Here is a 23082-nt window from a genome sequence, read left to right on the forward strand (position 1 = left end):
AAATTTGGTTTTTGAATTATTATTATTTTTACATAATTGAGCTTTTTGAGCTAAAATAAGAGTCAAATTACATCTTTTTTTGGGATGAGAGTTGAATTGAAATATAGAAGATTAAAATGATAAAAATAAATAAAATAAATGGCAAGTTTGTAATTTATTTAGAAAGTTTATTTTAGTTTTATATCTTTTTAAGTTATTCGATAACCAAGGAACATTATATGAAACTGAGGAGAGATAGCTGAGCGGAAGTGCATCCGTCAAATCCTTGTACTATTCACTATCGCTTTTGTCCAAAAAGCTCAACAAAAAGCCACTGACAATTCGTCGAGCTACAGGGTTAGGTATAGAACGACATAGCCTTCCATCAATATATGCAAGAATGGCTGACAACACAAACCTACCAATGCCCCATTTCCATATAAACTTCTCCTTCTTCCCCTGTTCACGGGAGCCTGCAGGGACAATTGCTTTGCCATCATCGCTTTCTGGTTCTTTTTTCAAATTAATATTGGCCACGAATTTTCCAGTTTGCTTTCTCAGCATGCGGATTGCAAAGCTCACAACAAGATGTTCACACAAAGTCCACACTGTTGGTCCAATTTTCCATTCCTGTGATAGATTCTCAATATTAAACTTTTTTTGAACATGAAATAGTGCGTGCTGTATTCTTCAAGGTGTGATAAGCAAATAGGACTGCATGGTCCATATGCATAGCTCGACTATGGGTGCACTGACATTGACACTCATGGTCATGGACTTGAAAGGCCAAGCAAGCATGCATGATATTAAAATTAACAAATCATTGCATAACATTGAAAGGAAGAAAGAAAGACAAATGCAACCATTTAAATCAGATTGTAATAAGTTTTGCATATGATTTCTATGGTGAAGTTGGTGCCAAAATAGACATTTATTACACGTTAAAGGATTCAGCTTAAAGCAAACATTAAGGTAATGGTTAAGAGAATTCGTTAATGATACGAGATTATAGCCAGTAGATAATCCATGGTATTTCAATATGAGAAGATTTCACTCGAAGGTGTGATATCCAAATAGATATTGACCCGCAAAATGCTAATACAAAGGAAAAGAACGGATACAAAATTCAGGGATACTTACACTCTCTCCTTGAAGATGACGCAAGGGGCGATAAGATGTGGAAGGATCACCTTTCAGCAATCCTTTGCTTATCAGGAATCCCTTCACACGATCCATGATCTCATCTATGAGGGCACTATTCGGGGGTAGGTTTTTAAGGAAAACCTGAATGCATAAATAATACAACCAAAACTTAATAAGCAAAGCACACAAAAAAAAACAAAAACCCATCAGAATAGGATAGCATTAAGGTTCCTAACATCATCAAGTAAAAGTTACAAGTTGCAGATCCATAGCATGTACAATAAATTTCAGCAATCTGGTCAGCAGATAGGCGAGTCTGGAGACTCTGGATTCTCAAGGTTGAATATAGCATTTCACGTTTTAGTCTATATTATTAGCTCACAAAAAATTTGATGCGCAAGTCATTTTTTTTTTTTAAAAAAAAATTCCCTCCAATTATCTTAAGAATCAATGAACCTAATATCTCCCTTCAGCAATTACCTGATCATCAATCACTCTGACTCTAAGATACTCTTGTCTGTATGTTGTATCCAACATTGCTTGCAAGTATCCTTCAACATACAACTGCAAAATTCCAAAAGAATAACGATTGACCAATGACATATAAAATTATCAAAATGTTAGCCTCTGTATTCTGCTTGCAGCCATAAAATGCAAGTAAAAGACAGAATCTTGACGTCAATTTATCTACCATTTCCACCAATAAAGAATGTGTACATACGATAAGAAAGAGCAAAGTTTGTATAACCATTTCTGCATAACACATCAAGGCTAATTACCTCATCAATGCCTGGATTTCGATCAAGCTTCACCTTTCTATCTGGGCCGCTGCCTTTTAAAGCATTCCCCAGTAGTGATGGTTCCATAGCCAATTTCAGAATCCCTTGGCGGAAACCACTCGCCTTGACAATACCAAGGAAAGAGAACATGCCAACATTCATAATTCCAAGTGGTTATTTACACTTTCCAATCTTGTTAATGGTTAATTGTAGAATTAACATGGAGAAGTAGCAGAATGTAGGAAAAGTATTAGCAGAGAGAAGATGTTTGATACCATTCCATCAAAACCATTTGTTTCTGCTCCCTTCAGAACAGAGTCTGATATTTCAGTGGCAGCAGCAAACACCATATTGGATCCCACTGTTCTCAACTGCAGAACCATCTTGCAATTAACAGCTTTTTTCATATGGAAACTTAATCTGTAACTGAAAAAAGAAACAAACATACAGTTTTTTCCAGGTCACCAAAGTAGCGTTTTGTCCCCGAGAACCCTCTAGCATTGATACATTTACTGAGGAATTTGAATGAACCTGTCCTCCAGAAGCAGAGGACCAATTGAGTATAAGAATTTAGAACCAATGAAAACCACCATAATTTGAACTCAAGAATGGACTCACTCTGATGCAAATGGAAAAAGAGAACAAAATAGATCTACCAAATAATTTATCAAGATCAGACAACTTGACAAATAAAAACAATAATGATGATAATATCATTGATACCAATATAATTTGTTAATTCTTGAAAAAAAACTATTTATTTCGAGCTACTTTTGCATTATGCAAATAAAAATGCACAAGCAGGAAACCAGGAAAAGGGCAGATCGTTCACTTGGTTGGGCCAGTTTATACACTGTAGTTTGTAGAGGCTAGCAGTAAACTCACGACATGGTAAGAAAACATTGATCACAGGAAGACAAAGTCTAATAGGGGAACAAGTGTATTTCACAAATAACGTCAAATGGCATATGGTTCGTGCAGGGCTTTTCACGTGCAACTGCCCTTCTAACAGGAACAAAAATGATTGGATATTGCAAACGTGGATGTTGGGAGCAAACTGTAATTTGCCTAGAAAGTACATCACAACCGCTGAAAGATGAAAAAGTAATGCCAATCAATTACCTAAATTGAAACCTGGAATATTAATCAACCCACGTGAAGGATCAAAATAGACGTCGAGAGAAGATGAAGCCAAATCATCAAATATGGATGCAAAAGCTGGTGGAAGCAAAGGGCTTCCTTTTGCAATATAGATAGCCCTCATTGCATACCTGGATTATTGTGAAAAGTTTAACACATACTGTATAAAAACAAAAGAATACGAGTAGGCTTACCATGAATAATGCTGTGCACATCTGATAAACAATTCATGCATGGTTATTAAAGCATGAGTAACCAGTACCCCATTGAGTTCAACAACCATATTTTTTATGGGAGGAACCTGCAGATGAGGAAAAAGGGAAAACAAACACGTCTCACTATAGCAGCACCTATGCTTTACATGCCGAAATGTATGGAGATAAATGAAAATTTTTTCTTACATACAGAGAAAGAGTCACACCTTTACTACACTATGCAGTAAGGACCTTAGGGTCTCCTGTGCTGAATTATAACTTGAATACGTGTTCCCAGGAAGAAAATTAGTAATAATCTACAAGATTTACCAAAACACCAGTCAGATTAACCAAGGAACACAGTCAGGTACCTGCGGCAAAAGTATTTTATAATTGGAGAGTTAAAAGCACAAAACCTTTACTGGATGGACCTCAAAATGATCAAAGTAATGTTGTCGACTTGGAGTACTGGTGTCACTGAGAGACGTACGCCAAAATGAGGCAATTCTCATTAAAGTTTCCTCATCAAGATTCAAATCAATTGGCTATAGACAACAAATTCATGAAGTTAGGCTACTCAACTTCATTAGAAACATGTAGAAACAAAACAATTGAAACCAACAAGCTCTGGCCAACATATGAAAAAAACACCATGTGTAGCGCCTTATTATACCTGCAGAATCATGGATGAGTATTCAACTTGCCTAACATTGGAGCTGGTTGAAAGTAGGACAAGGACAAATTCGAGTACAGAAGCATTTGAGTCACTGAAGTCTGATTGATGTCTGCGAAGCATTGCCGCAAAAGGAGAACCTAACCACTTCTGATCCACATTTAATGACTGCATTGTTTGAAAGTACAGGCACAACATTATTGAAATTCTACGATCCTGACTTTTAACTGATTATAAAACCTTCCAGAATCAGAAATTCATAGGCAGAGATTTTGAGATCTGTGGGCAACCTATGAAAAAACTATTACCTGCACACTGATCCGGTTAAATTTCTTCAAATCAGTGAACACTGAGTCCACACTGATATTTCCAACCCTTGCAACTATAAGTGGCGTATAAGTGAGATCCACAACCTCATCAACATCCTTAAAAAATAATAACATGTTGTAAGAAGTCACTAGATCAAGAAGAAACCATGTCATTTGTTGTTAAGATATTGCCAAAAAACTTCTAAATAGTTTCTTTATGAGAAAGTCAATGAGGTCTAATAATAAAAGAAAAAAGAAATAATTAGGATTCTTGGGATCAATGAAAGAACCCATACTCTCTCCCTCATTGTGTAACAGCGTCATCAAACAAGTAAAGCAACATTTTTAGACTCGTTTCGGACTTGTCAGAAGAAGGAAATATCACATATAAGGAAAGACATCCTTTTGATGGAAGGTTAAGGTAGCTGACCTTTTTTTCATGCTCAAGAAAGTGGATTGCAAAATGAAACACTCTCACTTGGATCTTGGCGCATAACTGAGACAATCTATCTCTCTTGTGACTATCCAAAAACTCGCAAATTCTTAAAACTCGTGTGGTACCCTCAGCATATACTTCATACCCCACCTTCATAATATCCATGCTGTTTAAATGATCAAAGTAGCTTTTCTGGTCTCTGGACTCTTTGTGCAAAAAAGAATGAGATGCCAATCCTCGAAGTTTTGTTGATTTGAGAAAAGGTTTCCACGCCCGTACCTTATCCAAGTTTATCTCACGTTGAAGATCTGCATGAAAATAAAATCCATGTACCTTAAGGATACTAGCAACAATGACAGCAACAACCCAGTACTAGGTGCTGGCTAAATTGTTTTTTTCTCTGACCATTATAGGTAATGGCTAGGCCACTATATGGACAACTATAAATATGTAGCCCCTACCACACATGATGCAGCCATGAACAACAGTTCCTAAGAAATAGCAGGGCAGTAATTACCATTGATTAGAACAACCAGTTTATGCGGAAGAGTCAAATCATCCCAGACATAATAAGCACTACAGTCAGATCCAAGAATCTCTCTCTCTGATGAATCCTGAAAATGTTTCCAACCATAATCAATAGAGAGTTGGTACAAAGTGTTTCTAGTTGATAGGAATGGAATTGGAATCAAGAATAAGCAAAATCAGGTAACACTACCACCTTTTGACAGAAAGTGAGAGATAAATCATGCAAGTGATTCTCAATCCGATATGGTAGAGTAACATTTGGTGGTTTGTGGAAGTGTACACCAACAGTAGAACCTTCTTCAACCACATGAATAGCAGCAAATTCGAATGCACTGTTGTCTAATGCTTGATCTTGATCTGATTGTTTCCTGAATTTTATGAAAAACCGTCCTAATGAAACAATGCATACTGGCCCTGACCAGCTAGATTCAGGGTCATTCAGCTGAAACTGGATATATACTAACGAAGTATCGATATCATTTCTATGCTTCCTGATGAAATTCTCGAATAAACTGAATTCTTTCCTCTTGCTAATTCCATTCCAAAGCTTTAGTGCTGTTCTCTGTTTACTGTTAATGTGGACACGGCTTGTCACTTCATCCTTCTTGAAAAATGTTTGGGAGGGGGGGGGGAGAAAAACCAGTAAGATCACAAGTTGTACAAAATCAACTAACAACCATCTAGAATTGAACAGAGAGCATACCTCCAAATAATACTGACGGACAGTGATATTTTCCTCTGACTCGTTAAATACAACATGTCTTGGGACCATAGTCACTATCTGTGATGGGACCATCACACTACTCGAAGAGGGTCCCACAGAAACCCCAAACTTCACAATGCTTTTCTCTCCAGACCCTTCTTCTTTGTCCAAGCTTATCTCAGTGAGGCCAGACAGAGCATCCAAGTCTAACAGTGCCTTGGATGCAGAGTCCTCTAACAATTTAAGCCGCGTCTTGTGTGATCTGATAGCACCAGCTGAGTTTATTATAAGCCCATAAGAGAAAAATGTAGCAATTTTATTGTATCAATAGACAGAGTAAGAACTTTATACTGCTATATGGCAGTAGCAAGGGAGAAATCTTACTTTAAAAACCATGATCTTATTGAGTTAGGAGGAGAAAATAATCCCAAATCAGGAGGAATGGTGGAACCGAATCTCCTGACCTCATCCCTGTAAATATTACCACCATCAAAATGTAAATTATCAAACATGAGTTCTTAAAGAGTACATTTCGTATCCTCAGATATAATAAGTACCTAGACAGAGGCTTCTGATGTGGTGCAAACATAAAGAGTGAAAACTCAGTGTTGTTCTTCAAGGAATATTGTGTAAAGACAGAAACCTGCAAACAATATAGGGTTTAGTCTTCCACCAAAATGAACTGTAGTTGTTCCAACTGGATGTGCATAAGAACTTGTAGAGCATAAGAAATTGCCAAAAAAAAAATCATTGTATGAGAGATTGCGAGTGGCTAGACATTTTATTTGCAACACATGCTCTTGCAACTAGAATATATGCCAAATAAATTGTACATTTTGTGATAAATAAATGCATAACAACCTCTAATATGCCCCTGTACCCACGTGACAATCTTAGTGATGCAAAATACTTTCCACCACCAAACTCCAGATCAATGTCCAGAAAGTGCACTTTATTTTTGTTCTTAAGTAACTTCTTGACCCAATCACCACTGTTCACTGGTTTGCAGCTCATACTAAAAGCAGTTAAGGTAACAGTAAAATATAATATAGCAGGATCAGCATAAAAGTCAACTGTTGATCCACATGGTATGGCTGCCTGCTTCCCAAAACTGTCACTACCAACAGTAGTACATAGGCCTGCACCAAGATTAAAGTTATTAGTAGGAATCAGAAACAGCTAAAAAAGAAGTTATAAATACATCATATTTTGTGATTTTACCCTTCTCAGTCAAAAGCACATGTATCTCAGAGTGCAGTAAATTGGCCACCCTTACAGTAGGAAGTATAAAAATTTCCTTCTGCTCCTGTAATGCAACAGCTGAAGTCATATCAGAACTACCACTAGACTTATCAAGCTGTATGATAGGCACATCTCTTCCAATGCTTTGAATAAGAAAATGCAGGTTAGTAGCACGCGCGTCTCCAGATTTTAGGGTACAAGCAGCAGTGCTAAAGGAACATTTAATTGTATCAACGGACAATGCCTTGCGGACTTTGTAGCTTAGTTTATCGAAAATTCCAGAAAGGAAAACAGCCTTTCCACCTTTAAGCTCGTTTGACCATTCTGCTGAAAGAGGACTCTTGGAATTTATCAAATCATCTGTGATTTCAGGTCTGAAAGAAAATAAGAAGTTTCCTGCAAATCAATTACCAGATACAAGTTTGTTATGAGAAAGACTTGATAATGTTCAACAAGAAAGAAACAAGCAAGCAGGCAAGATAGCTTATTCTGAGACAATAAAACATCTGCCATAAACCTAGAAAATTGGAGAATCCTGGCCATTAATTTTTGCCGGTAGCGTGATTCATGAACTAGGCCCCATGCCTCCTAAACACCATTCTAGGAATGAAGAAACTTTAATTACTATTAATTTGCTATAAAAAAGAAAACAAACAAACAAAGAGACAATATCAAAGAAAGTTATGATTGAGTTTTGAATTTTTATCTGAAATCTCTCACTCCAATACGATACAGAACCCTCTCACAATTTTCGTTAAGATATTGCACAGCAAACTCCAACTATTCGTTTTCATCATTAAGATTTTCAGAAGTTCAGCATAGCCAAACTCCAACCATTGCCTTGTTATCAGTCACCAATTGGACCAGGTGCGAATGGAAGGGGCAACAGATTTGGGAAGGTTAAGGGGTAAAAAACCAAGCAAAAACAAACTCAAGCATCAAACTTTCTTCCATGCAAGCTCTCCCATAAATACATATTTACAGATAATAGCTTCTTGTAAGAAACTCAGTATCACTTGCGTAAGATATAAAATAATGAGGATAGGATAGTATTGACAAGAAAACAAAGAAAAGAGAGGATTAGAAGGATGCATGCATGGTAAGAAATAAAAATACTGCTTCAGATATGGCAAAATATTTTTCAGATTTGATTTGAAGTACTGAATTGAGAAAGCACACCAACAGTGAAAGACATTAATGCCTTCTTTAACCCACCAGATGAACCTACAGCCTCAAACACTTTCATGGAATCATCAACAGAAGACCCCTTCTTCAGTACAATTGGAGCGAACACATCTTCATCTTGTTGAGAACGTCGAAAACATAGTTCCATGGAGAATTCAGTTTCATTATGAATTCTTATTAAAGGAGAAACCGAAATTGACAAACCATCCTATAATCAATCAAAGAAGAAAAAAAGATAAGAATTTTGCTGGAACAAGATCATTTAGTGCGATATTAGGGGAATTACCTCAGATTTCCTTGAAGTCTCAACCACTACAAATGGCCCAGGGTAAGTTATTGAATCTGTTTAAGGATGAAAGTGTCAAGTGTAACTAACAAAAAAATCCTATGATATCAATGTCTGAAATCTCTCTTGTTTCAATGCAAATCAAAAGGTGACTCAAATGCACAGAAAAAAAACATCTGCTCAGAATTTATGCAAAAGCACAAGAGTTAAGTAACAGCATCGTAGCAACATTGCAACCTTGCAATTTATAAGGGCATGGAAATAGCTTTTGATTATAGAAGCCACAAGAGTTCATCCCATAGTTACAGATTTAGTTATACTTCCACAAGGAATTAAGATGTAAGGATTAGAAATAAAAGAAAAGCTATATATCCATAAAGATGTTCACGAATGTCAAAATATAAAATAAAAGAAAAATTAAAACCATAATGGACATGACTATACCTGTAATATGTTCGTAGAAATTTACAGATGGGAATGAAGAAAGACAGCAATGTGAATTAAACTTTGAATGATTATTCTAGATTTTCAGTATTATCTAAGAATATTAGTATTTATTCTATTATTATTTAGCAGCTAAATCAAATATTAATTCCCATTGCTGCCTTTCTTCATCTCCTGTCATTTAATAAACAGAAAAAGAAAATTAAAATCAGTTTCACTCAAAAACAACTAACAGTCACGAAGTTAAATTTAGCAATCATGTCTACTTGAGTCAGTAAAGCAAGCAGGACAGGAGAGCTGACAGTTTGCTTTGATAAACCAATAAACAGGACACATTTGCTAATACTTCATTCAAATAAATGTGGTGACATACCTATATATGTTCTCCAACCAAACACTCGAGTTTCTAGGATAGAAATATCAAGTGAGGAAGTAGCAAAAGATCCAAGATCAGAAAGCTGAATTGTAACAAGTGACTTGCTTTCTGGAGATTGATTTGCCAATATTTGGCTGCTTCAGAGCATTAATAACAAGAGATTATTAATAAATCAAATGTTAAACTCAATACATGCAAACAAAGAATGTGCATCTTTGTATGTGCAATACCCATTAACCATTAAACAGACCTTTCTAATAAGTTACCTTAAAGAAACAGAAGCAGACTGTTTTCCGGCTATGGTAACACTTTTCTTGTTGTAGAAGTGACAAATAAGGCTCAAACCTGTTTGGTTTTCCACCTGGTATAGTAAACACCATTACAGCTCTTTCCAAGTATACAAGATGCAGGATGGTTATAAGAGTATATAGGATGTTGCACTCAAATGGATGGGGAGGGGGGGGGTGTTAAAATAAATAAGCAGTTATCATTAATGCTGTTTAAATCACAGTAATAGCATCAACAGGTCCAAGAGAAAAATGTGAAATTGGACCTCTTAAAGTTAAAGACAACATTTCAAAGCATGTCATTCCTCACAAGATAAAATAGATGCTAGAATCTTATTCCAGAGTTGGAGATGAATATAAATAGATATCCATTTGAAATGAGATCAAATTCATATGTGATTGATTCTTAGCTGTAAAACATACAGTTGGTAATCAGCAGCTTTGACTATTATATGTAAAAGACCATAATGTAGAATGCAAGGGCTGAACCACCATAACCAATACCAACAGAGCTACATAAGCAATTGTCAGTTTACGCTCTGTTTGTTGAGAGGGAAAGTAGGATGGATCAGAGGAGAAAGATGAGACGCTTCCCTTGTTTGGCACGGTGGATAAAGACCCAAGAATGGAAGGGACGGATCTTTTCTATCCTTCCTAAATCGTGATCTACAATCGTCCTAAATTGGGTGGATTGGTTGCATCATTTCCCTCCCTTGTTAGCCAAACAATCAGATGAATGGGTTCGTACCTCCATTTTACCCTATCCATCCTTCTTCCTCCCCATCCCACCTAAACAGAGACATGCATGTATGCAGTCAGAGTTCACAGGTTAGCACCATGATGTATCGAATAAAAGGAATTGGCAACCAACTGCAAGTTGCTAAGAACAGCATGGGATGGTGAGGGCATAGGGTTGCCCATTGCTAGTCCACACATGGATGAATAATGGAAGGCCTTGAGATCCCAAGCCTACAGAAAGGACTCCCTAATTTAAAATAACAGTAAGAAACAAATTGTTATTTAAACTATAAAAAATGATTCATGGATAAGCTTAAGCTAAAAGGAATGATTTATGAGCATGTTTTGGCACATGGAGATGACAGCAGCAAGGGCGTGCAAGCACACACACACCCCATAGGGAAAACCAGCTAAATAGAAAGTATAAACCTTGCAGCAGTTGGACAAAATCATGGAGCTCCTCGATGAAAATGGACCAGCCAATTCTAATTTCCCAATCACAAAAAGAAGTACGTCCAAGGAGAGCTCAGTTAGGGATATGTCCAACTGCAAATATGCAAGAACAAATATTGTTTACATTCTATGAATGGTAGGAGAATAAGCCGTGGAGAGAAATATCATCTCAATTGTCATTATTCTGACCTCTTTACTTCGGCAATAGAAATGAACTGGTGCTCGATGCTGAACAGTTTCTGAATCCTGAATGTGGAAAACTGAACGATAGAATGTACATATTTCAAGAGGGTGAACAAGTTTTCTCCTGCATAGAAGAGGAAATTAATACAAATCTGCATAAAATTGAAGATCAATTTGATGTAGAAACAAATTTAGGAGCATAGACTAGTATTCTCTTCGGAATTACCACTCACCACAAATTTCTTTGGGCATCAAAGTAATCAAGGAAAGCAGTTGATGTGCTCATAACTCTTGTTTTATAATATAGAATCTGGAGATTAAGTTCGGTCTTAGTGATGCAGCCACAAAGAAGTGGAAACCTGTCCCTTGTATCTAAAAGTTCATGGACAATGGTCACAGAAACACGGTCAATTTTAATTTGAAGGCAAGGGAGACTTCTGCACTGCCCAGAAATTCTGCCTGCATCCTCATGCGTCCAAGGAAACTGATTACATACTTTAAACTTGAAAGGGTGTCCAGGCTTTCTAACAAACAACGGAACTCCATCAACAAATGCAACAGCTGAGTCACTCTTCTTATTTACCAGGTAAAAAGTATCTTTAACCAACTTATTGTATGGCTCCCAATCAATATCACTGTTGTAGCTTTCAGGCTCACAAGGAAGCATCCTCCAGAGTGACCAATCACTATCATTAGCACTGGAGATCTCAACAAAACCTGATCCAGAATGATAGTTCAATCGCAATGGTTCGCCACCATTGTTCTTAGCATGCATTGATATCAAGGAAAACCACAGAACTGATGACTTCCACATTCTTTGCTTATGGTGCTTGACCTACAAGTAAGTTTGAGCTGTGGTTACACTACTACATCACTTGTATCATGGTAGTTAAGTTTGAAGACAACGTGCAAAAGGGAACCTATTAGTGTAATAAGAAATCAAAATGAAGGATGAGTTTGAAAGTTTCCGGTATTACAGATCATTCCATTATAGAATGCTTCAACAACGTTATCCTCATAACTGTTCAAATGCATCCCTCCTCCTGAAGAAGAGGATTTGTGCTAGTGTTACATGATGGTTGGCTCCAGAATCAGGTTTAGAAGGGGGAGGGTGCCACATCAGTAAGTAATGCTGTAAAGCAATAGGACAAGACTCGCCCATCAACTGTCATGGTTCAGAATTGAGCTGACTGCCGGTGATATTTTCTACCCAGAGCTACATAACTACACTCCCACACAAGCAGGCAAAGTATCAATAACATCTCATAACTGTTCCCCAAAAAATTCACAACATTAGCACACTAGGGATCAGTACTGTGTACTCAAAAGAGCTCGTGCTCCAACGTCACAGTCAGTGAAGATCACTTTCCCCGTATCATTGAGTTTGACCCAGTACAAAAGAAACATGTATATAACAAGTGGGTATGTGGTAATTATTATATAACCTTCTCGAACCAACTGATAGCACAAGAAGCATGAGGAAAGTAGAATTAAAATATAAATGCAAACTAGAATTAAATGATCGATGTATGGATATGGAACAATGGTTATTCAATGAAAAAATGGGCTACAATAAAATGAATGAATGAATAAAATAATCTCCAAAAAACGAGATTTCTAAGCCTCAGATCCAAGGTGAGTATACAGCCATGGAACCTTATAAGATCCATTAAATGTTCAGTCCCCCAACCTGATTCTAGTATACATTGCATAATTTCACATGGGCACCCATGTTTTAATGCCTGCACTTTTCCTTTTCTCCCCAAACAACATAAGAGAAAGTGTGAAGGTTCTAATTGTTTGTTTATGCAAAGCAAAGCCTAATGTCACAGTAAGCAATAAGCAGCACATAACTCCCAAAATTGTTGAACAAGGGCACAATATCTTCTGGAACAAAGAGCAAGAAAGCCACTGCTGCATGCTAGACATACTATTGTAATAACCAAACAGGAAAGCATCTAAAAATTGAAGTTGTGTACAGCGCTATTCAATTCACAGATGCAAAATTAGCAACATCTAAACGCATAACTCAATACAAAAATCATAAGATTCAAGAAATTGCCACAAATCAAGACTCTAAGCTCCTGAATTAAATGGAAATGTGAAATAATAAATTCTTACCCTAAAAAGTGCCTTCTCCCCTACAAGTGAATGATGAATAACACCAAACAAACTATACTTATTTTCCCTTTCTTCAACAGCAAAGTACAAGTGTTGATGCACATCTTGAATTGCCACAATTGCTCCTACACAACTCATGAATAACATTTAGTTCAGTTTCCCTTAAATCTGCAAAAGGTTAAAAAAAATATATACACATCATGTACCATCAGGAACCATAGTTTCCAAACAGTTGTCAGGTTCTTGGTTACTGGACAATCGCCTTCGTTTCAGGTCACTGCCAGTCTCTTTGTTGGATGCAGAGGAGAAGGATGAAACCATGGATAAAATCATCTGATATAAAAGGCAAGTTAGACTGAGGTATCAAAAACAAGGCATGCATGCTCTTCCAGTGATAGAAGCACCGACAGTATGAAAATTGCAGCAAGTTATACAAGGATTGCATTTTCAAAACTTGAAAGAAACAAAAGAAATTTAGCATTGCTCACCTGTATTTCAGACAAGGATATTGTCATTTCAAAACCTGAAATAGAACCCATGCCAACCCAAACCTGATTTGATTTATGATCATTCTCATGCTTTTCAGCTGATATAGAGGCAACTAAATTATTCAACATTTTGCTCTGATGACTTCCATGATTTTCATTTTCTACATAATTTCTATGAACTTGAGAAAAGATCGCCATCCTGGAAAGGTTAAATATGAATTTCCTCAGCAGATTTGCAGATTCGAACTTCATATGGACATCAACCTCAATCACAAGTTCCTGAAAACCTCCTACACAAATGAACTAATTATTCAAAAGCAATATGTGGCATAAGTATCACATATAAGAAAAGGAAGGACACTATACCAGTTCCATCTTCAACAACAAGAGTAAGAGAAAACTGAGACACGTCTATGGTGGAAGCTTCAAGCCATTCCCATTTGGTTTGTCGGGTCATATGTAGTGTCTCTTGGGCCTCATTTTCAGCATTTTCAGCTTGTTTAACAGAAGAACTAATGATTGATAAGAGATGTTTTATACGTTGGAGATATGAAACAACACACCGAAAAAACATTGTTAATGCTTCTGTTTCAAGGACAAGAACACCACCCTGTCCAATAGCATAATGTCTCATTCCCATTAGTAAACAACAGATATGAACATGCAGAAGTCAGGAATCAGATAAGAGCTTCAAAACATAAACTAATAATTCAGCACTGCAAAAGTTGTGCAAAAGTCTATAAATTCATTGAATGAGCAAGTAAACAAAAGAAGATATAGCATCTGTGCAGTTCAGGATATTAGCACCTTTATTCCCCAAGAGATTGTCTGAAGATTTCTCCCAACTTCAAGCAATGCAGTAAGCTTATTGAATTGATTTGGCCCAACCAGAGAATTCTTTAATGAGCCCTTTGCCACAAAAATTATACCAAGTGTAACATTTACAAGAATCCATTGACTTGGGGATGAAGCTGTGATATCTGTAGCAAAATCTGACTTCTGAGTGAATCTAGAGGATTGAGCTGTTGATGTTTCACACTCACTGATCAAATCGGCATTGTCCACTGTTTGTGATGTATTACCACTTGAAGAAGTTTTACCATCCGAGTTATTCAAACTATTGTGAGGTTGACCCAGCCAAAATGTAAATGTGAAATCAGAAAGAAATATTTCATATAATCCACCCTCAGTTTGCTGCAGCAAGTTTCTAACTACAGAGTGATCAAAACTTTTTAGCAGGTGATCCGGATATCTAGAAATTACAAACTGAATTCCTTGCAACTCACAGAGAATTTTCAATTTCTGCTCTTCCAAAGATACCTCTGCGTGAGTTTGATGAACAGAAATCAAAATTCCACAATCAGGCAAATCATGCCCAGCCATTTGGTTGCTTGTAGCAGCATATGTTTTTACAGAACTTCCATCCTTATCATCTATCCTAGAATTCTGAAGAATTACATCCATCGACTTGAAGTTGAAGGTTCCAGTAGTTGAGACCAAAGTGCTATTACAAATCAAAGCTGCTCCTTCAGCACTAATTTCATCATTCTCAAGTTCATTGAACACCATATTTTGCCTCACAAAGTTTTGAGGAGGCATAAAACCACTTATATCAAAGCTCCTAAAAGCATATGAAAGCGAAACTGTTGAAAGCAAACCTGCAACCACCTGGATAGAGATTATATGACTCAGTCATGCCATTTGAAAAAAACAAGTGAAAAAAACAAGTGCAAAGACACGAGGTAACTTCAAAATACAATATCTTTCTTTTGCATTAAGCAAAGGGAAAAAAAATACTACAAGAGAACTTTCAGCTATTTTAAGTATGCTTCCTTCAGAGGCAAAAAGAAAAAGCAAATGGGAGTTAAAATACCAATGCCATGGCAGGTCTTTACAACAATTAGGGGATTGTAGCCTTTTTTTTCTTTCTCATGTTACTACATGGTAGCATCAATTGTGTTGACCTTTAGGTTACACATTTATGTTCTTATATATTTTGATGATAACAATAAATTGAAAATTGAACTAATAATGTGCTTGATTGAGAACAAGTTTTACATAAAGATCATATCAACAACTATGAAGGATTTCATGAAGAAATTGAAATCCAAAAAGAAAGCAAGGTGAAGACTTGGAATTTAAGTGTCATTTTAGTGTTTTATGTAAATCTCTATATCCTATCTTGATAGCACAATTAAAATGAACTCACACACTTCAATATATATACATTTAATAGGATTGATTAAAAACCTAATAGACGGTTCTAAGAATTCACCTAGGCTAAATCTATCAAAACTAGAATTCTACATGAATTGATCGACCGTTTCAGCCGTCAATAGGGCTGTAACGGCTAGTTTTTGCTATAAACATATATATATATATATATATATATATATATATATATATAAAAGCTATTTTATAAGAAAAACAACTTTTAAACCATAAATCCTTAATTATACTCATATTTGTGCAATCATACCTTCATAATCTAGTACAAGAGTATACACTCTCATTTTCACTACACTTAAACAATTTTTAATCCTATAAGTACTATCTTTTGAGATAATGAGATACTAGAAGTTTCAATTGTATTATCCACTTGATAACAAAAACACACTTATAAACCTTTGAGTTAGGAAAAAACTCTTGGTTTTGGTGAAGTATTTTTACCAGCAAAAAAATCTTGAACAAGGCATATCTATAAGTGGAAGAAAAATCTTGAAGAAGGAATATCTTCAAATGGTGTAAAATTCTTGGTATGGATTCATCAAATGATCATTGTACTCTAAAGCTTGGACAAGGTAAGGAATACAATACTCAAGTACGGTTTGGTACTTAAGGTGTGGATGTAGGCTTGCCGAACACATTAAAAATCAAGTTTGTAAATTCTCCCCCTTACCTATTTATTTTAAGCACTTTAATAATATTGTTGGTTATTGTATTTATTTGAATTAATTTGTATTATTTGTTAATATTAGTGGTACACCTAATTCACTCCCCTCATAGGTGTTATAATTTCCTTAATCCTAGAACAACAAATTGGTGTTACCATCTCCACAAGGTCATCATGTCAAAACCCATAAAGCAATGGTTGTCATATCACTAATGCAACTATTAAATACCACGTCAAAGTCAATAAAGTTTATGTCCTTAGTAACAAACCAGTACATTCAGCTCTCCTAGGAACATCCATCAACAATTCATTGGCACCAATGTCCTCTCTCATTATTTTGAGACAAACTATTTCAACTGTCCTTATAGCATCTCCAACTTGAAAATTCATTCTTTAAATTTAAAGGCCTTAAAAGAATAAAAGGGAGGTCAATAAGGTGAAAAGCCAATGAGTGCTCATAGAATTGGCTCAGGATACAACTAAATGCATAATATTTCAAGTACTAAAATTCAAGGTGTTGGCATTTAAACATGTGCTTTGATCAACTCCTTATAGCTACTTCTATTCAAGAAAAGTAAAAGAATACAATCACCTGAATGAGAACACACAACTCATCCATATATGATATAATAGAGAATCCTGAAGCCGTCACAGAGAAAGTTGTTGAGAAAGCAATGACAGTTGTGCTAAACGTATATACAAACTCCCTAAAACAAAAATCAAGACAAGATAGATGCTTGGTTAGTATATTAAGAAACAATATCAAAGAGGGATTAAAAATGTTCTTTAGTGCAATGTTATCTACTTCATCAAAAAACTACAAGGAAATATCCATCAGATGCACAATATTCTACTTTTTTAAATCTTTAAGCACCTCATGTTGTTCGTTATTAAGCTAGATATTTTGCTCTTATATGCTTTTGGACTTCAAAGAAATTGAGTACATGCAAAGAAAAAGAGCAAGAAAAAAAATCCTCAGATGGTATTCTGTGATGCTGATGTCTTTTTTCTTTCAAGACAGTTCATCCAACATGCAACCACACATCTAATTCCTTGAATACCCAGGATAGGAATAACAAAAGAATGAGACAGCTCTCCCCCATGTTGAACAGCAAAGTCATGGGAGCAATTATTTGAAAAAGAAGAAGGTTCCTTGATTGTAAATGATGTGCAAGTAATGGAAAGCAGAGACGCTTGAGAAAACAAGAATAAATGTAACTACTTAACAATCAAAACAGATAATAACAAGGGAAATGGGACCAAGAAATCAAGGTGTCCAAAGTCCCTGGTATGAGAAAATGAAATTCAAATGGAAAGGCCAGAATCCCCTACCTGAAGAATGATAACCGAGCAGCTATTGGCTTCATTGAAAAGATTTGGTTTTGTTCTCTTTCTGCTGAATTCCCCTTGTAAATATCGAAACCACTAATTTTGAAGTAAGAACCAAGTGAAATCCATCCCTCAGATGCATACTTTTCATTATCTGGTTTAGGAATTTCAATTATCTGAGGCTCTGGCAATTTGTGGCTCTCTGGTTCTGCACCATCAGATTCTGACCATCCAGTTAATGCCAAATCCGATTTTGAGGTTGGCCATACAACAACCTCAATATTTTGGATATCAAAACCAAGATGAAAATCATCCTGATTCATGTCTTTATCTCCACTGTTAAGTCCAACCTTTCTCGGTGTCATTTCAATACAAGGACCAGTTACAAAAACTCCAAGTTCAATATGTTTCTCTGGAAGCATTCTAAGAAAAGTCAACTTCAGTCTATTAGAATACAACTCATATTTATCTTCCCAACTAATTTCTTCCTGATTTTCAGTGGTTGGAGGAAAATTCAGAAGTACAGTTGCCCTCCCAGTGTTCTCATTCAAATTTAGAGCATGCTGTATCTGGCCAAGCAGTATAGCCAATGACAATACTGATGAATGCCCCAAAGCTAAATTTAATTTCCCGGCCGTCAAACTGCATTTCCAAAACCCAGAAACTGGTCTCTTCAGGTTTGGATCCATCAAACAGTTTTTAATCTCACAAAGAAGCCATGGAGTTTCAGAATATGCAATCTCGTTATCCTTATATCCTGCAGAAGATTTTTGCCAAGCCAACCACATTTCTCCCAAAAGTGTCTGCAGATATGGATTACAGGTTCCTTCAGCTGGGTTTCCAACACTGGTTTCACTAGTTTGTGAAGGAAGAAATACTTGTGCAGGCTTACCCATCAGGATAGTTTTTAATTTATCAACACTCCCTTTCCGACGTACATCTTTTGAACTAAAAGGATTCTTTACACTCCTATCCACAACTGCAGTCTCCATAACAGAAGAGGACTTAACCTTCAGCTTCCCACAGGAAAGAGACAAAGACTGTTCAAAAACTTCATCAACATATGCAAGTAACAGCATATGAATTGATAGACAGAATGAGTGTATATCAGAATATGAATTCCCTGTATGAGACTCTATTCTTTCATCAACATTCTTGTGCTTGCTTGTTGAAGAAAAAGTAACTAAAATCTTTCCAAAGTTTAGCAGGAAGCAATATCGGGAGCTGTAATCTTCAGAATTGTTTCCCGGATTCCAATCAAGTTTTGGTCGTTGAAAGAAAAGTATAATAAAAAAGAAACGATGTAAAATTGAGAGCAAAATCTTGTACATAACATTCCAAATGACTACGAATACTGAAAGGATCTTGGAGAAAACATTGACTTGTTTATCCATTGAAGATTCTTTGAAACTATTTTTACCATTTTGAATGTCTGAGACTGCTCTGTATCGTGCTATCCGTCGTGCCTGGGCAATAGCTTCAGCTGGCAACTCCTTCTCTATGCCGGAAATCCCCCCCCAATTGTGTTTGACAGAATTCAGAAACATTTTGTCCTCAGACAACTTAATAACAGACTTTTTTAATAAGTTGTCAGCAGAATATCCTAGCAGAGACAGCAAATACTCATATGCATTTTGATAACGTAGCCAGAGGCAAATGAAATCAACTAATTTATGCAATGATAATCTGGGAGAGGAAGGGACATATCCTAATCTGTTTGCAGCTAGTTTCCATAGTTGTCTACCACTTCTGACATGTTTTCGTTCTTTCGTTGATAGTTTACCAAAAGCTGACAAAACAAGGAGATCAAGTGGAGAAAACAACAGACTTAATTTTGGAACACGGATATTAAAGTCTGCCACCCGAAGGTCATTTAATTTAATGCAAGAAAGCAGATCTGTGAAAGAAGAAATGTGGTTTATCTGATCTTCCATCTTATATGCAAACCCAAAACCTCTAAAATCCATAACAAAAGAAACCACTTTTAGAGGTTTAAAAACTGCACCAACAACCCCTCTTAAAAGACACCCAGGGTCAGAGTGCTCAGATTCTCCATTAAAATCCTTTAGTTCCAACAAAAAAACTACGGCGTCATTCAAGTCGGGAAACTGCACTTGCAGATTAGTATCGGAAATCTGTAAGTGGCAATGTTTGAGAACAAGATTCAACAGAGAGGTTTTAAACCAATTCCTTGAAGGTGGGTTAAGCAAGAGCCTCTCCAGCACATCATGCAAGGCACTACCCTGATGTACACAAACCAACATCTTGGTGATTGTAAACAGGCATTACCAATAGAAAAAAGTAAACAGGTATCCACTAGCTCAATCAAGCTGAATTAGAAACAAAAAGATGCACTAAAAAATATTCTTCTTTGCATAAATGAATTAGTTTCATTTCCAAACAAACTCAGCAACATAGCCAAGACCTGATACAAGTTAAAATACTAATACAATCACTAATGAACTGAATCAATCAGATAGAGATACGAGGCAGGTATTCCATGCGAGCAGGTATTCCCCAAAATAAAAAATAATTACACCACAAACAAACAAATACCCAATACACACGAAAAATCTCAGTGATCCTACTGAAGCATAATCAATCAAATCACTAAACAAGGCATCACTTAATTGAGCTAATTTTAGATCTCTATTACACTCTCTAAGCAACAAAATGAACAATAAAATACCTCAGGATCAAACCCGGCAACCGCCTTCTTCTTTTCCTCACTCAATTTCCTCGCCCTTCTCAAACTCCCCTCCTCCTTCACTTCCCTATCAAAACAAAACAAAACCAAAACACAATAAATTCACACTCACGTTAAAATCAATCACAACACAAACAAATAAAATAACTTACCCAGCTAAAAGAGTGATATTGACACCGCGAATTCCGATTTTGCAAGCAGGGGAAGACCAATTGGAGAAGCGAAAACTCAAGTGATCAACGGTGACTTCTTTAAATTTAAACCGAGAGGATACAGATTCATTATTGAGAGCAGAGACATCGAATTTTAACTTCTTTGCGGTCAATTCAGAGTTGATAAACCCTAATTGGAGTTCAATTTCCGGTTCTTGTTGCAACCACGGCCGCAATAATGACACCAGTCGCCGATGAACGGCGTCGTGGAAGAACATAACAGCGGTGGTTTACAGTTAGTAGAGTGAAGTTTGGGTAAGGAATTGTTTTAAGTTTTGTTGGCATTTTAATACGTGTCATGAGAATCAGGCACTGAATTTTATAGTGAAAAGAGTAGGAGCACACGTGTTATTGAAATTCTTCTTTGGAAAACCTCAATTTAACCCTTAACATAATACCTTATTATCAATTGAGTCCCCGATCGTTTATTTGTTTATCAATTTTATAATATAAGTAATTGACATTAGACAATTTTTCACCCCCTTACCTATATATTGCCAGTGAAGGTTAAAATATCTTATCCAATTTTCACTTGTTAGTTAAAACAAACCAATTGAAAGCGTCTAGCTGTGAATCAAATAAAAAAAAATAACTTGAAAAAAACATACCTATAATTTTTTTTTTTTATTTCACTTGTAAAAAGAATCTGGATGACTTGAAGTAAGATATACAAATAGGCATCTCCTTTATTTGAAATCTTTTATCTTACCAACGCACTATAATTGTTTTTTTTTTCAAATCTATGTTTTCGGATGAATTTTGATCACTTTTAATGTGAATGCATTAAAAAAATTAAGAACAATAAACTGAATGTGCAGGGAAAATCTTTAGCCATGGCTCCAAAACTGACCCATCCCAATGAGCTAACCTAGACACCTCTCAATCCGATTCATTTCTTGCCTCAAGTTTCAAATTGGATCAGGAGGGAACTAACTTTGTTAACATGACAAGTATAAATACGACTTTATTAAAACCTAGTTTTATATTAAGGATAAAAACAATTTCAAGACATAATTATTTTAATTTTTTATATATATATAATGAGATAATGGTTTATTGGATCAACTATATTTAATTCAGGTTAACTTTACTAAGTTTGAGACTCAGGTTATTATGTCTGGTTGTGTTTAATAACTTTTTTAATCTATTTTTTTATTTGATTATATAATAATAAAAAGCAATATGTGCAAGAAAGCTAGCAAATAAAATTTAAAGAAAAAATATTCATCATGAAATGTTTTAAGAAAAAGAGTGTTTCCTAATATTATAAAAAAAAATGTTATAAACTTATTTAAAAAAAGGGTAATTAAATATTATTTAATCAAATAATATCCAAAAATATTGAATTGTCAAATAATGTTTTTAAAATAAAAACACTATAAAAGACTGTAAAAAAAAAACAAAAAGTCTGTGATCATAGTAGAAATCAATTGAAAAATTAAAGGTATGTGACAGAAAAATCTCAATTTAATTTTTATTAATTTATTTTAATGAATTTAAATTAAAGATATAGAAAAACAATTTATCCTTATTTTTTAATATATTTTGAAAACAAAACTAGAAAAATCCAAAAAAATATGTATTTTCAATAATTTTAGCTATTTTAATTATTTCGTTATTTTCTTAATTTTATTTAATTTTTGTGTGTCCAAATATCTTGAAAATTAAATTAAAAAAAATACACGATGCAAAAAATAATACAAAGAATTGCTAGGGTGTGAAATTGGATTGATAGTCTAGTTTCATAGGTAAAATTGAGCTTGAGAATTTATAAATGATAATCAAGGTTTTGATTAAAGAGAAATTTTAAGAAAGAGCTTGATTTGATTTAATTTGGCTAAGAGTGAAAGAAATTTTAAGTTTAAGAATGATTTCAATACAAATAGCCAAATTAGAAATTAATGATGGATTTAATTAAAGAAGAAAATCAAAATTAAAAGTTAGATTCATCGAAACCAAAATGAATTTGCAACATGTTCATAAATCTAAAGGTCTAAATTGATTTAATTAGGAATATAATTGAAAAAAAAATGATTTAAGAAAAAATGAATGAAATTGGAAAGAATTCGAAATCCAAGGACTGTAATGAGAATAAGGAATGTTTGTCCGAAGTTTTATTTAAGTCCATTTCAATCCATTTCATTAATTTAGTCCAATTAATTCATTTATCTCAATCCAATTAAGTCTAATTGAACTGATTTAATTCAATTTAGTCCTAAATTAATTCCAGACATTTAAAGCAGAGATTGCAATCT

General features: G+C 35.2%; 1 protein-coding gene across 7 annotated transcripts; it reads right to left on the reverse strand.

The window, feature by feature from the left end:
* Nucleotides 1-249: 249 nt before the first annotated feature.
* LOC118063217 (uncharacterized) lies at nt 250-21128 on the reverse strand. Of its 7 annotated transcripts, none has more exons than XM_035077192.2 (36): nt 20768-21128; nt 20598-20682; nt 17912-20151; nt 17172-17286; nt 14494-15354; nt 14053-14296; nt 13687-13976; nt 13405-13531; nt 13199-13323; nt 11311-11912; nt 11084-11201; nt 10871-10987; nt 9683-9777; nt 9414-9550; nt 8597-8652; nt 8305-8518; nt 7105-7521; nt 6745-7022; nt 6441-6526; nt 6268-6354; nt 5884-6145; nt 5374-5781; nt 5170-5266; nt 4647-4960; nt 4217-4333; nt 3909-4076; nt 3652-3780; nt 3463-3552; nt 3236-3342; nt 3024-3172; nt 2350-2432; nt 2177-2272; nt 1902-2024; nt 1603-1686; nt 1120-1263; nt 250-609 (listed from the first exon to the last, which is right to left on the reverse strand). In XM_035077192.2, exons 1-36 carry the CDS (start codon nt 21043-21045, stop codon nt 271-273), a joined length of 9282 nt encoding a protein of 3093 aa, XP_034933083.1. In that variant the 5' UTR covers nt 21046-21128; the 3' UTR covers nt 250-270. The 7 variants fall into 7 exon arrangements, 5 of the variants coding, with proteins under 5 accessions (XP_034933083.1, XP_034933078.1, XP_034933080.1 ...); XM_035077187.2 differs by having other exon boundaries at nt 5374-5784; XM_035077189.2 differs by having other exon boundaries at nt 5374-5784; nt 8341-8518; nt 9414-9553.
* Between the last annotated feature and the right edge of the window lie 1954 nt (nt 21129-23082).

The sequence above is a fragment of the Populus alba genome, chromosome 7 (assembly GCF_005239225.2).
Source record: "Populus alba chromosome 7, ASM523922v2, whole genome shotgun sequence".
Lineage (NCBI taxonomy): Eukaryota > Viridiplantae > Streptophyta > Magnoliopsida > Malpighiales > Salicaceae > Populus > Populus alba.

Bases quoted from the DNA above. Each gene is read 5' to 3' on its own strand.
- LOC118063217 (XM_035077186.2), bottom strand. From the start codon at position 21,045: ATGTTCTTCCACGACGCCGTTCATCGGCGACTGGTGTCATTATTGCGG. The intron at 4,334-4,646 runs GTCAGCTACCTT...TTATTTTTTAAG, and splicing joins TTCTTGAGCATGAAAAAAAG to GATGTTGATGAGGTTGTGGA. The intron at 1,264-1,602 runs GTAATTGCTGAA...TTATGCATTCAG, and splicing joins TCAGAGTGATTGATGATCAG to GTTTTCCTTAAAAACCTACC.